Source organism: Microcaecilia unicolor, chromosome 4 (genome assembly GCF_901765095.1).
Source record: "Microcaecilia unicolor chromosome 4, aMicUni1.1, whole genome shotgun sequence".
Lineage (NCBI taxonomy): Eukaryota > Metazoa > Chordata > Amphibia > Gymnophiona > Siphonopidae > Microcaecilia > Microcaecilia unicolor.
Window position 1 is genome coordinate 99,478,391 of NC_044034.1, and position 13,314 is coordinate 99,491,704.

Genomic DNA, 13,314 nt, shown 5'->3' on the forward strand with positions numbered 1-13,314 from the left:
CACGCCAATTTGCATGAGAACTGTTAAGGAGCAGGAACTGGGCAGGTTATGATGTGAAATGCACAATACAGTTAGCGCACAATACTTACTGTGTGCTGTCGCTTGTGCAGTTAGCTTAGATGCACTTACCGCTTCCCCAGGAGTATGCATTAAGAGGGCAGTTGTATAAAAGGGGTGTACCTATTTAGGCTCCAAGAAGGCACCTCTCTGGAGCTTATTCGATAAAGGAAATCAGAAATCTACTTTTCTTTACAGAATACTGGCATAACAGATCAAATACCGCCAAACCTGCCCAATCCCATAGGATTCATGACGGTCATGCACACAAATCCCACTCTGCTTCCCATTTCCTAGGGTCTCCTTCCCAAGCTCCTCAGGAATCCATGTTATTGGGAATAGCGCCTTCCATTACTGCTGCGACACACAAAAAAGGAACTACCTGCCACCTGCTCAATGCACACCCCCAAAACATAACATCCGAGAGGGAAGGTGGGTCAAAACGTGTTTCTCCCCAGGCTCTCCACAGAAATACTCAGTTTTCTCTCACATCATCCCGCCAATTATTCTCAACAAAAAGAACCCTGATTGGTACAACCTGTAAAGCATGCACCAATCAGAATCATCCCACACTACTGTATTTCCTCTAATCTTACACACCCTTCCACCATCCCCCAAACTCATTCTACAAGCCAAGTCTGTAATTAGCTCAGCTCAGCCAAGTTATGGCACATTTCTTTAATCAGAAATGTGCTCCTGTATTTGGGAAGTAGGTCTGATGCTGGGCAGACTTCTGTGGTCTGTGCCCCATATGTGGCGGAAAGAGACAGAAATTAACTATACCAGCTTTTAATCATGAAGTGGAACCTGTGTAGAGTGCCAGATTCAACTCTGACCACCTTGTTGGGCAGACTGGATGGACCGTGCTGGTCTTTATCTGCTGACATTTACTATGTTGCTAGGTTACCCATGCTCTGCCCAGTTGTTAACCGGTATTTCACGGTAGCGCATGTCTTTGAGACTATTACTTTTTTTTTTTTAATTGTGTTTTTCAAGACCTCTTTTAACAGTTTAGTCTTTGATTACATACTGATTTGTGATTGTTATATTTCCAAAACAATACTTTCAAGAGATTCCTGAAGCAGGCATGCTTGTGCCGAAACATGGTGCTGTGTCGAGTCAACATTAAGAGTCATCAATTAAAGATTAATTTTCATATTGGGTGTTTTCTGGTCTGTGTTTGAAGTTCCTGGATCCATCTCTCACTCCTGTTTCTTGCTGCCCAAGACTTCGCCCCTGTGGGCACCCACCTTCAAACTGTTAACCATTGCATTTAAGTGCCTTTCTATAGAATAGCACATAGTTGGAACATTAGCATTTACATATGTATGTGCCTGTATTCTGGCCATTTACATGTATTCTTGGTGGCGGTTGGCGCCCTTTAATAGAATTGATTTAAGAGGGTAATTCTGTGACATTGTGCCTATTTTAGTCATAAGGAAGGTGTCATAAAAACATATTCTATAAAGGAAAGTATGGACTTAGGGAGTAAGAGTGTAGGGGTTGCTTAAAGTTAGTTACTGGGATGGTGTGTGCTAAGCATGAATTCTATAACAGCAATTGTGCATACAATTTGCTGTTAGAAAACAATACTAACGAAAGTCTACAATTAAGCACCTAACTTTAGGAGAGAAAGCACTTACTCATACCAAATGGCTGATGTAAATGGCAAGTACTCTATAAGATGTGTGCATAAATACCAGGCCCTGACCTGCCCATGCCCCTCCAAAATCCACCCCCCCCCCCCATGCAGTTGCACACTATGGGGCCCTACAAAGGTGCGTAAAGGCCTTCACGCATTCAGCGTGCACTCAAATCAGCATTACCACTCGGCTAATGCATGCCCCAGGTGGTAATTCTGAATTTGGCGTGCACCGCAAACAAGCAGTAGAAAATAATTTTCTGTTTTCTACTGCGGGGGCATTCCCATCAGTAATTGGCAGTTGGCGCGTGCTGGACCATTTACTGCGAAGGTCTAGAAAACTAGTATATGATATAACGGTTTGATCATTTTTAATTAGTGTTGGGTGTTATCTGGTACATTATTCTGGTCATATGTATGTTCTTGATGCCTAGAAATTGCAAACAGTATTAATGCACATTCGGTATCTGCAGAGGACATGCTGAGCATTGCCACAGTAAAAGGGCCCCTTCAATTTGAATAGACTTAATCTGCTAAATATTCAGCTGGCAGCAGGCAGTGCTTTGCCCACTTCCAGCATTCAACCCAGATATTCAATGGCATTCAACCCAGATATTCAATGCCAGTCTGTTTCTGGCAACAGGCTTTGACTATCTGGGGTTTTCAACGCCAGCTAGCACATAACTGGTTAAGTCGATATTCAGATTTAACTAGCCATGGCTTAGTGGACAAAGATAGGCCCGCTTTTTATGCAGCTTTATTTGGCTGCTGAGCCTGGTTGTTTACATTCCGAATAGTGGGACTTTAACCAGTCATGCCCCTGACATCACTGGTGTTATTTTTGACGCTAACTGGGCACGTCCAGTAGCGATAACTGGTTAAATGCTGCTGAAAATGATCAGTTATCTGTTGAGACATGAGTTAACCAGTCGGCGGCTGTTCCTGGCCTGTTAACTCACACTGAATATTGGCTGGAATGTGCCCAGTGCTCAAAAGGAATTTTCCAGATAATAGAAACTGTTAGCTGGATAATCCCCTAAGACAGCACTATCCTTTGATTTTCAGTGGCACTGCATGAATAATGATGCTTAATATCCTTGCAGACTGCCTTGGCATTATCCAGATTGAGCACGGACTGAGTGCCAAGTTATGCAGAGAGTGGCGATATTCAGACCGCTATACAGATAAAGTTAGGTCAGCAAAAAGGCGGCACTCTTCACTATCCAAATATTCAGTGCCATTTGCAGTCTGAACAGAGGCACTGAATATCCATGTTTTATTTACCTGCTATGGCCGACATTTCTTTAAAAATTGCTGACTGCAGAAACTGAATGTTGACCTGAATGAGAATAGTAAAATATCACTGGGAATGGTGTTAACATAAAATATTGTTAGAAATTATCATTACAACTATTGATTGTACCCAGAAACAACCTATATCAACAACAGACAGACTTTTTACTAAGGTGCGCTAAGCCCTAATCTCCAAGGGGTCCTTTTACTAAGCTGCTCCGAAAAATGGCCTGCGCTGTTGTAGGCACATGTATTGGATGCGCACAAGTCCATTTTTCAGCGCACCTGCAAAAAGGGCCTTTTTTTCCTTGGCCGAAAATGGATGTGTGGCAAAATAAAAATTGGCACGTGTCCATTTTGGACCTGAGACCTTACCGCCACCCATTGACTTAGCGGTAAGGTCTCATGCGTTAACTGGGCGGTATTCGTCAGCATGCATACACTGCCAATTACTGCCCGGTTAGCGCCATGCGGTAGAAAATAAAAAATATTTTTGGACGCACGTATCGGACGCATGTAATAAATGGAATTACCACCCAGGACACACGTAGGCACCTACGCACCTTAGTTAAAAGGGCCCCCCAGATTCTATATAGTGTTCCTAGAGATCTGTACCAAAATTGGCGCAGATTCTATAACAACACGTGCAACTTAATTGGAGTAACAAGCTAATGAGCGCTGATAACAGCACTTAACAAGCAATAATAAGCACTAATTGGCACTAATTAAAATTTAGGCGTACAACTCGCTAAGTGTATTCTGTAATAGAGTGCGCCAAACTTCTTACGTGCCCAGGCAAAAAGGGGAGTGGTAATGGGTGTTTCATGGGAGTTCTGAAATTTACATGTGTAGCTATAGAATATGGCCTAGTGTGTATAAATCTACATGTTTTCTTTGGTGAAAATGGATGCGCATAGATTTAGGCACCAAGATATCAACTAGGTGCTGATTATAGAATAGGCATAGTTGGCACTGATTTTAGTTCTGATATTTTAGGCACCATATAAAGAATCTCCTCCAATGCGGGTTAACATGCCAAAAAACGCTTACCGTATTTTGCACTAAGTATCTTGCAGTAATTGTCCCTTTTCTGCACGCTAACTGTGTGGTATTTATTTTTTTCTGTTTATTTTGTGGAGGGGATGTGCATGAGCAGGGAATGGGTGTGGAAGTGCTATTCAGCCAGCATGCTGACATTAGTGCACACTAAATGAATAATGCTGAAAAAAAAATCAGCACCGAATGGTATTTTATAAAGGGTGATGAGCCTATAGATGTGCATAGCTCTGCCCAATTTTCATACTTAAAAATAATTTCTAACTCCAATTCCTGTCTGTAGATGTGGCAGAAAGTATGAGTACTGCTATATAGGAAATTCTGTATATGGTGTTATGCTCTATTTTTGCACCAATTTTTCCGCATGGAAAAGCGTTACAACAGAAGCAAGGTGCTGAAATGGCCAAAAATAGGCAGATCTGTGCAAAACTACACTTACGCACCCTGTTATAGAATAGCACCTGAAATTCCGCATGGAAACCGAATCATATTCTATAACAATCCACATAACAATCGGTAAGCTTGCTAATCAGCGCTGTTAATTAAATGTTGACATGCAATTATCAGCACTAATTGGCATTAATTGAGATTTATGCACACAACTAGTTAAGTGTGTTCTATAACGTGGTGCACCTAAATTCAAAGTCGCATAGTTGCAAAGGGGACATGGGCGTTTCTAAAATCTCTTCGCATTATTATAGAATACACCTGCTCTGCGCCTAATTTAGGCATTGGGATTTACACCAAGGAAAACGTGTTGTAAATGGATGTGACCAAATTTGGTTGTATGGCGAACCACTCAGCGTATTCTATGTACTGCTTGAAAATTTGAGCTTATTCTATAAAATGTAGGTATACTTTAGAGAATACGCCTAGGCGTAATTTTTTTCCATGCAGATTTTTCAGGCGCCATGTATAGAATCTCCCCCTATATGTATACATGTATGCATAAATGCCAATATTATTGCTATGTACTGTTTTATAACATGGTGTCTAAATGCGATGGAACATAGTTTGACATTGGGCGTGAAGAGGGCAGGGCACAATTTGCATGCATAAATACTGTAATTTACATGTGGTGTTTTAGCAATCTAAGCATGAGTATCTACACCAACTCTGTCAGCTGTGAGTGGTTACACCTAAATTTCAAGCGCATATTGACTTTGCCACACTAGTATTCTGTAAAGGAGAGTTGGTGCCTTCTTTCTTATATATAATGGATCCAAACAGGTCTATTTTTGTTACCTAAAAATAGGAACCCCTTTATAGAATTGCTCATCAAAGTGTTGAAAATTCAATCTGTGTGCATTATTTCCTTCATCCAACCTAAAGGCCCCCAGGATCACCTCTTATCAATACTGCAATTGGATCTTAGTCGTATTGAAGGAGAGCTGGTTTCATGCAGCATGGCTAAATTGCTTTGAACATTGTCTGTAGAAGGATTATTCTGAGCTGTTTTTTTAATGATACAACCATAAATCCAGCGAATACAACTGTGCCAATAGCCTGGTTTTCTAACAGCATTCTGCTAGACAAAAATACCCCAGACTGCTTTGGTATGAGAGCAGTGTTTTCCATAAGCTGTGTCTGCGCATTCTTGTGGAAATTATATCTTAGTGCCCTGTATGAATGACTCATGCCACTCATAAATTTCCAGCACCGGATTAGTGCTTTGACATGTGAGCCTATTACTGCTGTGATGGCAGGAGGTTTGGCTGGCATACAGATGAAGGAGGCACCATGTGGAAAGACACCCCTCTTAGAGAGAGCACTAGATCAAAATTAGAAAGTCAAGAGAGAGATAATGTTATGACAAAATGAATTTTGCTTGTCAACACACCTAAAGCATCTCGAACCGTGTATCAATATTTATCATTTTTCTGGACTACAATTTCAGACCATTTTATATCAGTTGCTGAACTAAACAAATGAGTGTCTTTCATAGGTATCCTGCTGCAACTGAGTTAAAAAGGAGACAGTAAACATCAGAACAGGAGCCGTACGAGTGAAATGTGACATAGTAATCAGAAAATTCTGGCCACCTGGGATGGTGGTAATGCAGTGTACTACACTGCACAACAATCTTTGGCATCAGTGCCGGTAAGCTTGTCAGCTTCATGAAGGTGGTGCATTCATGCCCTAAGAGAGGTGTGAATCATGGATATAGTGCCATTAGTGCAGCAGCCTATAAAAGGTACGTGCCATATATCACCTTTAACAAAGACGCCATCCCCAGGGGTATTGCTAGGCTTGGGCTCCAGATCCTTAGCCATCTTTCTTTCTGCTCTCCTTCATTTCCTAATCTATAGTAGTTTCAATTGTGGCTGGTCGTCTTGCTGCGAACTAGCCTGACACCTCCTCTTGTATTAAGGATAATGAAATTAAATTCTATAATTAAGGGTAATGTGATGCAAGGGGAGTTGGCTGTCCCCACTGGGAAGCAGCCAAGGTTGGAGTGATGAGATCCAGCATTCAGTGTTGCCAGGTGGGCGGTTTTACCGCCCAATTGGGCGGTTTTCCGCGACCCGCCGCGGGAAATTTTTGCCCGCGGCGGGTTGCGGTTTTTTGGGCTGGTTTTTGGGCTTCAGGGCGGGGTTTTTTTCGGCCGCGGGGGGCGGGGTTAGTGACATTTTGGGCGGGGCCGATGACGTGGGAGGCGGGGCCGATGACGTGAGAGGCGGGGCCGGTGACGGAGGAGGCGGGGCCGGTGACGGCGGGGCCGGTGACGGCGGGGGCGGGGTTGATGACGGCGGGGGCGGGGGTGATGACGCGGGGGTGGGGGTGTCAGGGGCGGGGTTTGTGTTTGGGCGGGTTTTGGGCTGTTTCTTGTGCGGGATTGGGTGGGAAAAAAATTTTCCACCTGGCAACCCTGCCAGCATTCCCTCAAACCTGTGTGGAAATTCTCCATCTGCATTCCTGCCTGCAGGCCCAGTGCCTCAAAATCAGCTTGTGATAGGCATCAAGGTCCCCTGGGAGACACTTTTGACTTTATAAAATAGACTGTTAAAGCCCTTCGCAATATCATACAAATTGAAATGTACAAATGACATCTGCTCTAAGGCTGGTATTAACAAGTGTGTGTGTGTATTCTACACGTGTATCTGCTTACTTTATGAAATATGCATGTACATTGCAACTCCACCTCTTCTCAGCAAAATCTGTGCCTCAGGAACATCTGTATGCATTGTGCATATAAGCATAAATAATCTTGTAGGAGCACGTATCGATACACATATCGACAACAACACAATCTTATAAAAGAACGTTTCTGTGTATAAAATTGGTTTTGCATGCAGAAAACCCTTTATAAAATGACCAGCCTCTACAGAGGTACAACATGGCAAAAGAAAACCACTTGAAACACAAAGAGCTAAAAACAGTTATTCATCTTGTGGCTGGCTGTGAAGTACTCATGATGGCTGAAATTTTTTATACAGAATGGCACAACAAGATGGCTCAGCTCATTCACTGGAAACTCAGTAAGCATTACAACATCAGTGTACTGGAAAAGAATTGAGATCATGACTGTAAGAGAATTTTGGAAAATGAAGAGATACGATCACTTGGAACATCCCCATCCCAACTGATAAAAAGCTGGATGCAAGTAAAACCGATATAGTTGTAAAAGACAAAAACACCAGAACGGCGTTGATTATACAGGTATTAGTCCCAAGTGATTACTCAGTGAATCGCGTAGAAAGAGGGAATATCCTCAAGTATGAAGAAATGCAGTCCAAGACCAAGAAAATGTGGCAGAAAGATACAGAAATATTTCCCATCGTTTTGGGTGTCACGGGCTTGATCAAAAAGAACATCCAAGGGCACCTGGATAAGTTGCCTATACATGTTACAGCTTATGAACTCCAGAAGGAAGCTCTCTTTGGCACAATGCAAGTACTACAGCAAGCATTAGGAGTAAATTTGAGAGACTGAGATCATACTCCTCATACCCTGGCTTAGGAGTGAGGTTCATTCCTGTCATAGTACGCTCAAAACTAACCCATTTGGAGACAGTGCCCAGAGATAATTAAAACTTCATCTGTGACTGCAGACAAGGAGTGTTTCAGGAGCAATTTGGAGACTTAGACACTGGGATTGGTATGGCCATCAGAGTAACTGTCAGTCAATATCTGGCACACAGTGGTCAATGGTTTTCAAGCCACTGACAGCTGGGGGCAGATTTAACCTTGGATTAGGTGACACTAAATACGTCCTAATTAATAATTATTCAATGCCAGGCCATGTCCAAGCACCAACATTGAACATCTGAGGTCAGGTGGTGTCCCGAAAGTTATGCCAATGCCAACCCAGATAGCTAAGCCGGCAAAGACAGGACTTCCTTTTGTACAGGCCTATCTACCCGCTTAGCTATATGGGCACTGACACTGAATATGGTCAGTGCCTGCATGACTTTCGGCTCCTTTCTGACTCCGCCCCAAGATGGGACTGACTTTTGTGCAGTCCTGTCTACCCACTTAGCTATGCCGGCACCGGCATTGAATATGGCAAATGCCTGTATAACTGTTGGCTCCTCCCCCCACTCTGCCCTGAATTGGCCTGGCACTACCCAGCTCAATGAAGAAAAGAGCATTTCCTGTTAAATTTCCTTGTAAATGTCTTGTTCACTATAAGAATGTGAAATATGTATTTTTTTATTTGTCTCAGTTCCATTTTTGAGTGGTAAGCCTGCTTTACATAGGCCTGTGGGTGGACCTGATGGGGGGGTCTTGAATTAACCTGCATTATGAGAATTGTCTAGCACTGATCAGCTGTGTAGTGTCTATTTCCCTTTGAGATTTTTGCCTTAAATGCCTCCTTTAGTTATCTCCTTTCCCTCTATTGTGCGGGCTTTAGTATTAAGAAAATATTGCATTGGAATAGAATTGTTGCTGCTTATTTATGTTACTATTTCCTGAGAAGTGTACTGCATGGATCTGCCTACAAGTTGGGTACCCTACTGATGAAAATCAGTGCTGGCTCCCAGTCCCTGAGACAAGCAGCACTTGAGGAGTTTCAGTCTGCAGGTCATGAGAACATAAGAATAGCCATTCTGGGTCAAACCAATGGTCCATCTAGCCCAGTATCTTGTTTCCAACAGTGGCCAATCCAGGTCAGAAGTGCCTGGAAGAAACCCAGATATTGGCAACATTCCTTGCTACTAATCCCAGGCCAAATAGTGGCTTCCCCCATGTCTAAAATCGCAGACTATGGTCTTTTCCTGCAGTAATGTATCCAAACCTTTTTTAAACCACATCCTCTGGCAAAGAGCTCCAGAGCTTAACTATTCGTTGAGTGAAAAAATATTTGTTCCAATTTGTTTTAAAAGTATTTCCGTGTAACTTCCTTGAGCGTCTCCTAGTCTTTGTACGTTTTGAATGAGTAAAAAATCGATTTACTTCTATTCGTTCTACACCACTCATGATTTTGTAGACCTCAATCATAGCCCCCCTCAGCCATCTCTTTTCCAAGCTGAAGAGCCCTAACCTTTTTAGCCTTTCCCCATGTGAAAGGAATTCCATCCTCTTTATCGTTTTGGTCGCTCTTCTTTGAACCTTGTCTAATTCTGTTATATCTTTTTTGGAGATACGGCATTCAATTGAAGTGTACATCTGTGATATTTTGCATGTAAGTTTCAATTTTTCTAGTATTGCTGCATGCTGAGTCCGACTTCTTGAGGTAACTTTCCAGTTCAGTATTTTGCCTTCATATTCGTTGTGTCATGTGTTTTTCATGTGTGATCAAGATGCAGTATTCTGCTAACGTGTAGTATTTGCAGCCCTTTTTGTTTTGTTTTTGTTTCACTAGGTTGTGTACTGGTGTTTTAGAGCCCGGTGTAATTATAGTTCTGCCTTTCCACACATAAAGGTTGTAGCTCGTCCCGTCCTTGGAATTAGTGCTGTTATGGTTTGGTAAGCTTATGAGTGTGTTTTTGCACAAGTTTGTGTATAGTGTTTTGCAGTGGAGAGATTGTGTGTTGGGCTTACTGAGGTGGCACCAAAACATCAGAAAGGGTGTACAGCGTAAATCATGACACACTACCTCTTGAAGGATCTACAAAAGGAGCTCATTGTGAACACTATCCACCCTAAAAGGGTGTTTTGTGGCTCTACATGAGAATTGTGATATTATGATCCCATGTTTCATATTGTTGACGGTCTGCATTTTCCCTATGGGTGCTATATTGGTGTATTAGGGTCTGCCCAGTGTAATATTTATGGTACAGTAAGGTTCTGAGTGTGTTTTTGCACAGAGTTGTGCATAGTGTTTTGCAGTTGAGCAATTGTGGTTAGTATATGCTTTGAGCAGCCACTTTATTCTTTGACATATGATACATATCTAATATCTAAATTTAATAAAAGGTATTAACAGTGACTATTTTATTTTTACTTATTTTTTTTCTGTGTGTCGTCAGACAATTATGGAGGTAAGCTCTGCCCCTGGTCCCACCCCTAACCCCGCCCCCTTTAGCCTCCCCAAATAGTTGGGCCACTGACCGCCTATGGTTGCAGAGTGTAGGCATTTATGTTGGGTCGGTAGGGTATGCCTTTTTGAACAGGCCGGTTTTTAGTGATTTCCTGAAGTTTAGATGGTTGTAGGTGTGCGGTAAATGTAACGCACTAGCTGGGTAATGCTTACTTGCCATGCCCCCCTGGCAGAAAAATTTTCGGGAAAAATGCACTAACACACGGTTTAAGGTGTAGAAACTGCTAAACTACCACAAAACCCCTGTTTCTGCACATTACCTATGGCCCCTGAGTTTCATAATTCTTAAAGTTAGGCGCCAAGGACCGGGTTCAGTAAATAGTGCCAAAAAGTAGACCCTGAGAAAAATTCGCACTCAGTGCTATGCTACAAAGGGCAATCTGAGCTGAGCGCTCTTTATGGAATAGCCCTTTGCATGTATTTTGGCGGCACAAGACTTGCATCAACTGAAACCTGGTGTAAATCCTGGTGTGCAACTTGGACATGTAGCCTCCAAATTCAATAACACTGCATGTAGATTTTTGTAATGATCCTGATCCACCCATGCCCCTCCTGTAGCCACACACCCTTTTGGGGTTGCACATGAGAGAATTTGGGCACGGATCTTTATAGAATCACATTCAGCCAGATTTGCACGCAAATCCAAATTAGAGCTAATTAACATCAATAATTGATAATGACTCATTAGCTAATTTATTTGCACGCGGATCTCAGGATCGCATGCAATTTTAGGTGCCCAAATTTATAGAATCGGGGGGGGGGGGGGGGGTTAAACCCTTTCAAAACTTTTCACTGGGAGCAAAGGATGAAGTGGAAAAAAGGTGTGCCCCAGGTATAAATCAAGGGTACCATAACATGGCCGAGCCTGCACTGAAGGGGAAAAAGAATGGGTTTAAGAGGGAGTGAGTTGAGAAGGAAAGGAAAAGGTTAAGAGGGATAGGAACCAGGGTGTAAGGTTAGCAGGGATAGGTGGGATGCTAGGAGAGAAAGGGAGGGAGGGCGAGCTGCTGATTGGTGCTAGGTAATGAAGGCTAGCCAATCAGGTTTGAGGGTTAGAAGTTGTAGCAGTAGCGATTTTGGCAGGAGGAATTTGTTGAGGAAGCTAGGCGTGAGGAGGGCATTATTCACCCACCTGCCCGATGTCAGGAGAGGTATTGAATTCGGTAAGCAAAAGGATTATAAAAAAAAACAAGGAAGGTGAGTTATTGTCACAGCTGTGGGGTCTGTATACAATAGGTAATTTACAAAGGAAGGGATAACAGGTGGGATGGATAATAAATGGGATTAAGGAAATGGTTCATGTACGGCACCATCATGGATTGAAGGTTTGGGGAATAAATTCAGGGTCTTGTGTCACTACAAGGGCAGTGAATGACACAAATAATTAATCAAATGTTTATTGATCGTTACCGACTAACTAAGGTTGTATGTTTTGAGACAGTATATGTTATTGGTTTGTGAAACAAGTAAATTGAATTATTATAATTGATGTTTTATAAATAAAGCTGCGACCAGTTTATGCCAAATTTTGTAAATTTTGGAATTAAAAGTGCAGAAGGTGCAACGTGTGAGTGCCTCTGTTAAGTAATTTGACAGTTTAGATAGACAAAGCTCTCTTTCCAAAAAAAACAGCTATCCACTAAACAAAATACCAACATACCAAAAGCTTAAATTAACACCATCAGGGATGTGAAATCAAATTACATACTGTCTTTCTGAGTCAATTCAAGTAATTTTGCTTGAATCTATGCTAATTTGATTTCAAAAGTAATGATTCTAAAAAAAACTTCAAATCATGTCAAAGCATATTTATTACAAAACACATTTTGATAAAATACCACTAGAATCATACAGTTCATTTCTTTACCTTGCAGAACCTTTTGATATTTTTTCAACTGGGCAATTGTTGTTTTTTTAATTGGAGATATAACCTGCCTTTTTAAGACACTACATTGATATTTTGCTATTTTTTTCCTCATAAATTTGCAGTTAAAAAGTGTCAAAGGATTACCAGAGACCAGAGTTCATGACTGTCACACAAATGTAGGTATCTGCACAATTTGTTTTCCTATACTTATTATTTGTACTATAAAAATATGTTTAGAAGTAATGTGACTGCTGAAAATATTGTTTATTGTTTATTCATTTACTAGACCGTCACTTATTACAAGGTAAATCAGAATGGTTTACAATATAAAATAATATTAAAACAGTAGATAAACACACTCTGAAATCCATTGGTAACACGATGGATGTCCATCTTTCGTTTCGATAATACGGTCGGGGACGCCCAAATCTCAACATTTAGGTCGACCTTAGAGATGGTCAACCTTAGAGATGGTCATCTCTGGTTTTCGGCGATAATGGGAACTGAGGACGACCATCTCAAAAACAACCAAATCCAGGCCATTTGGTCATGGGAGGAGCCAACATTCGTAGTGCACTGGTCCCCCTCACATGCCAGGACACCAACCGGGCACCCTAGGGTGCACTGCAGTGGACTTCACAAATTGCTCCCAGGTGCATAGCTCCCTTAACTTGGGTGCTGAGCCCCCCAACCCCCCCCCCCAAAACCCACTCCCCACAACTGTACACCACTACCATAGCCCTTAGGGATGAAGGGGGGCAGCTGCATGTGGGTACAGTGGGTTTCGGGTGGGTTTTGGAGGGCTCCCATTTACCACCACAAGTGTAACAGGTGGCGGGGGATGGGCCTGGGGATCCGCCTGCCTGAAGTGCACTGCACCCACTAAAAACTGCTCCAGAGACCTGCATACTGCTGT

At 42.3% G+C, this 13,314-nt stretch overlaps 1 protein-coding gene across 5 annotated transcripts in view; it reads left to right on the forward strand.

Annotated features, from left to right (window-relative positions):
- The window catches only part of ENOX1 (ecto-NOX disulfide-thiol exchanger 1), a 661,896-nt gene that overhangs the window by 603,596 nt on the left and 44,986 nt on the right, over window positions 1-13,314 (forward strand). For 4 of the 5 annotated variants that reach the window (XM_030200535.1, XM_030200536.1, XM_030200537.1 and 1 more), the window contains exon 14: window positions 12,521-12,574. The exons of the other annotated variant lie outside the window; for it this stretch is intronic. In XM_030200535.1, the coding sequence (XP_030056395.1) occupies window positions 12,521-12,574 (54 nt within the window). The remainder of the gene's footprint in view (window positions 1-12,520; window positions 12,575-13,314) is intronic. 5 annotated transcript variants of the gene reach the window in all.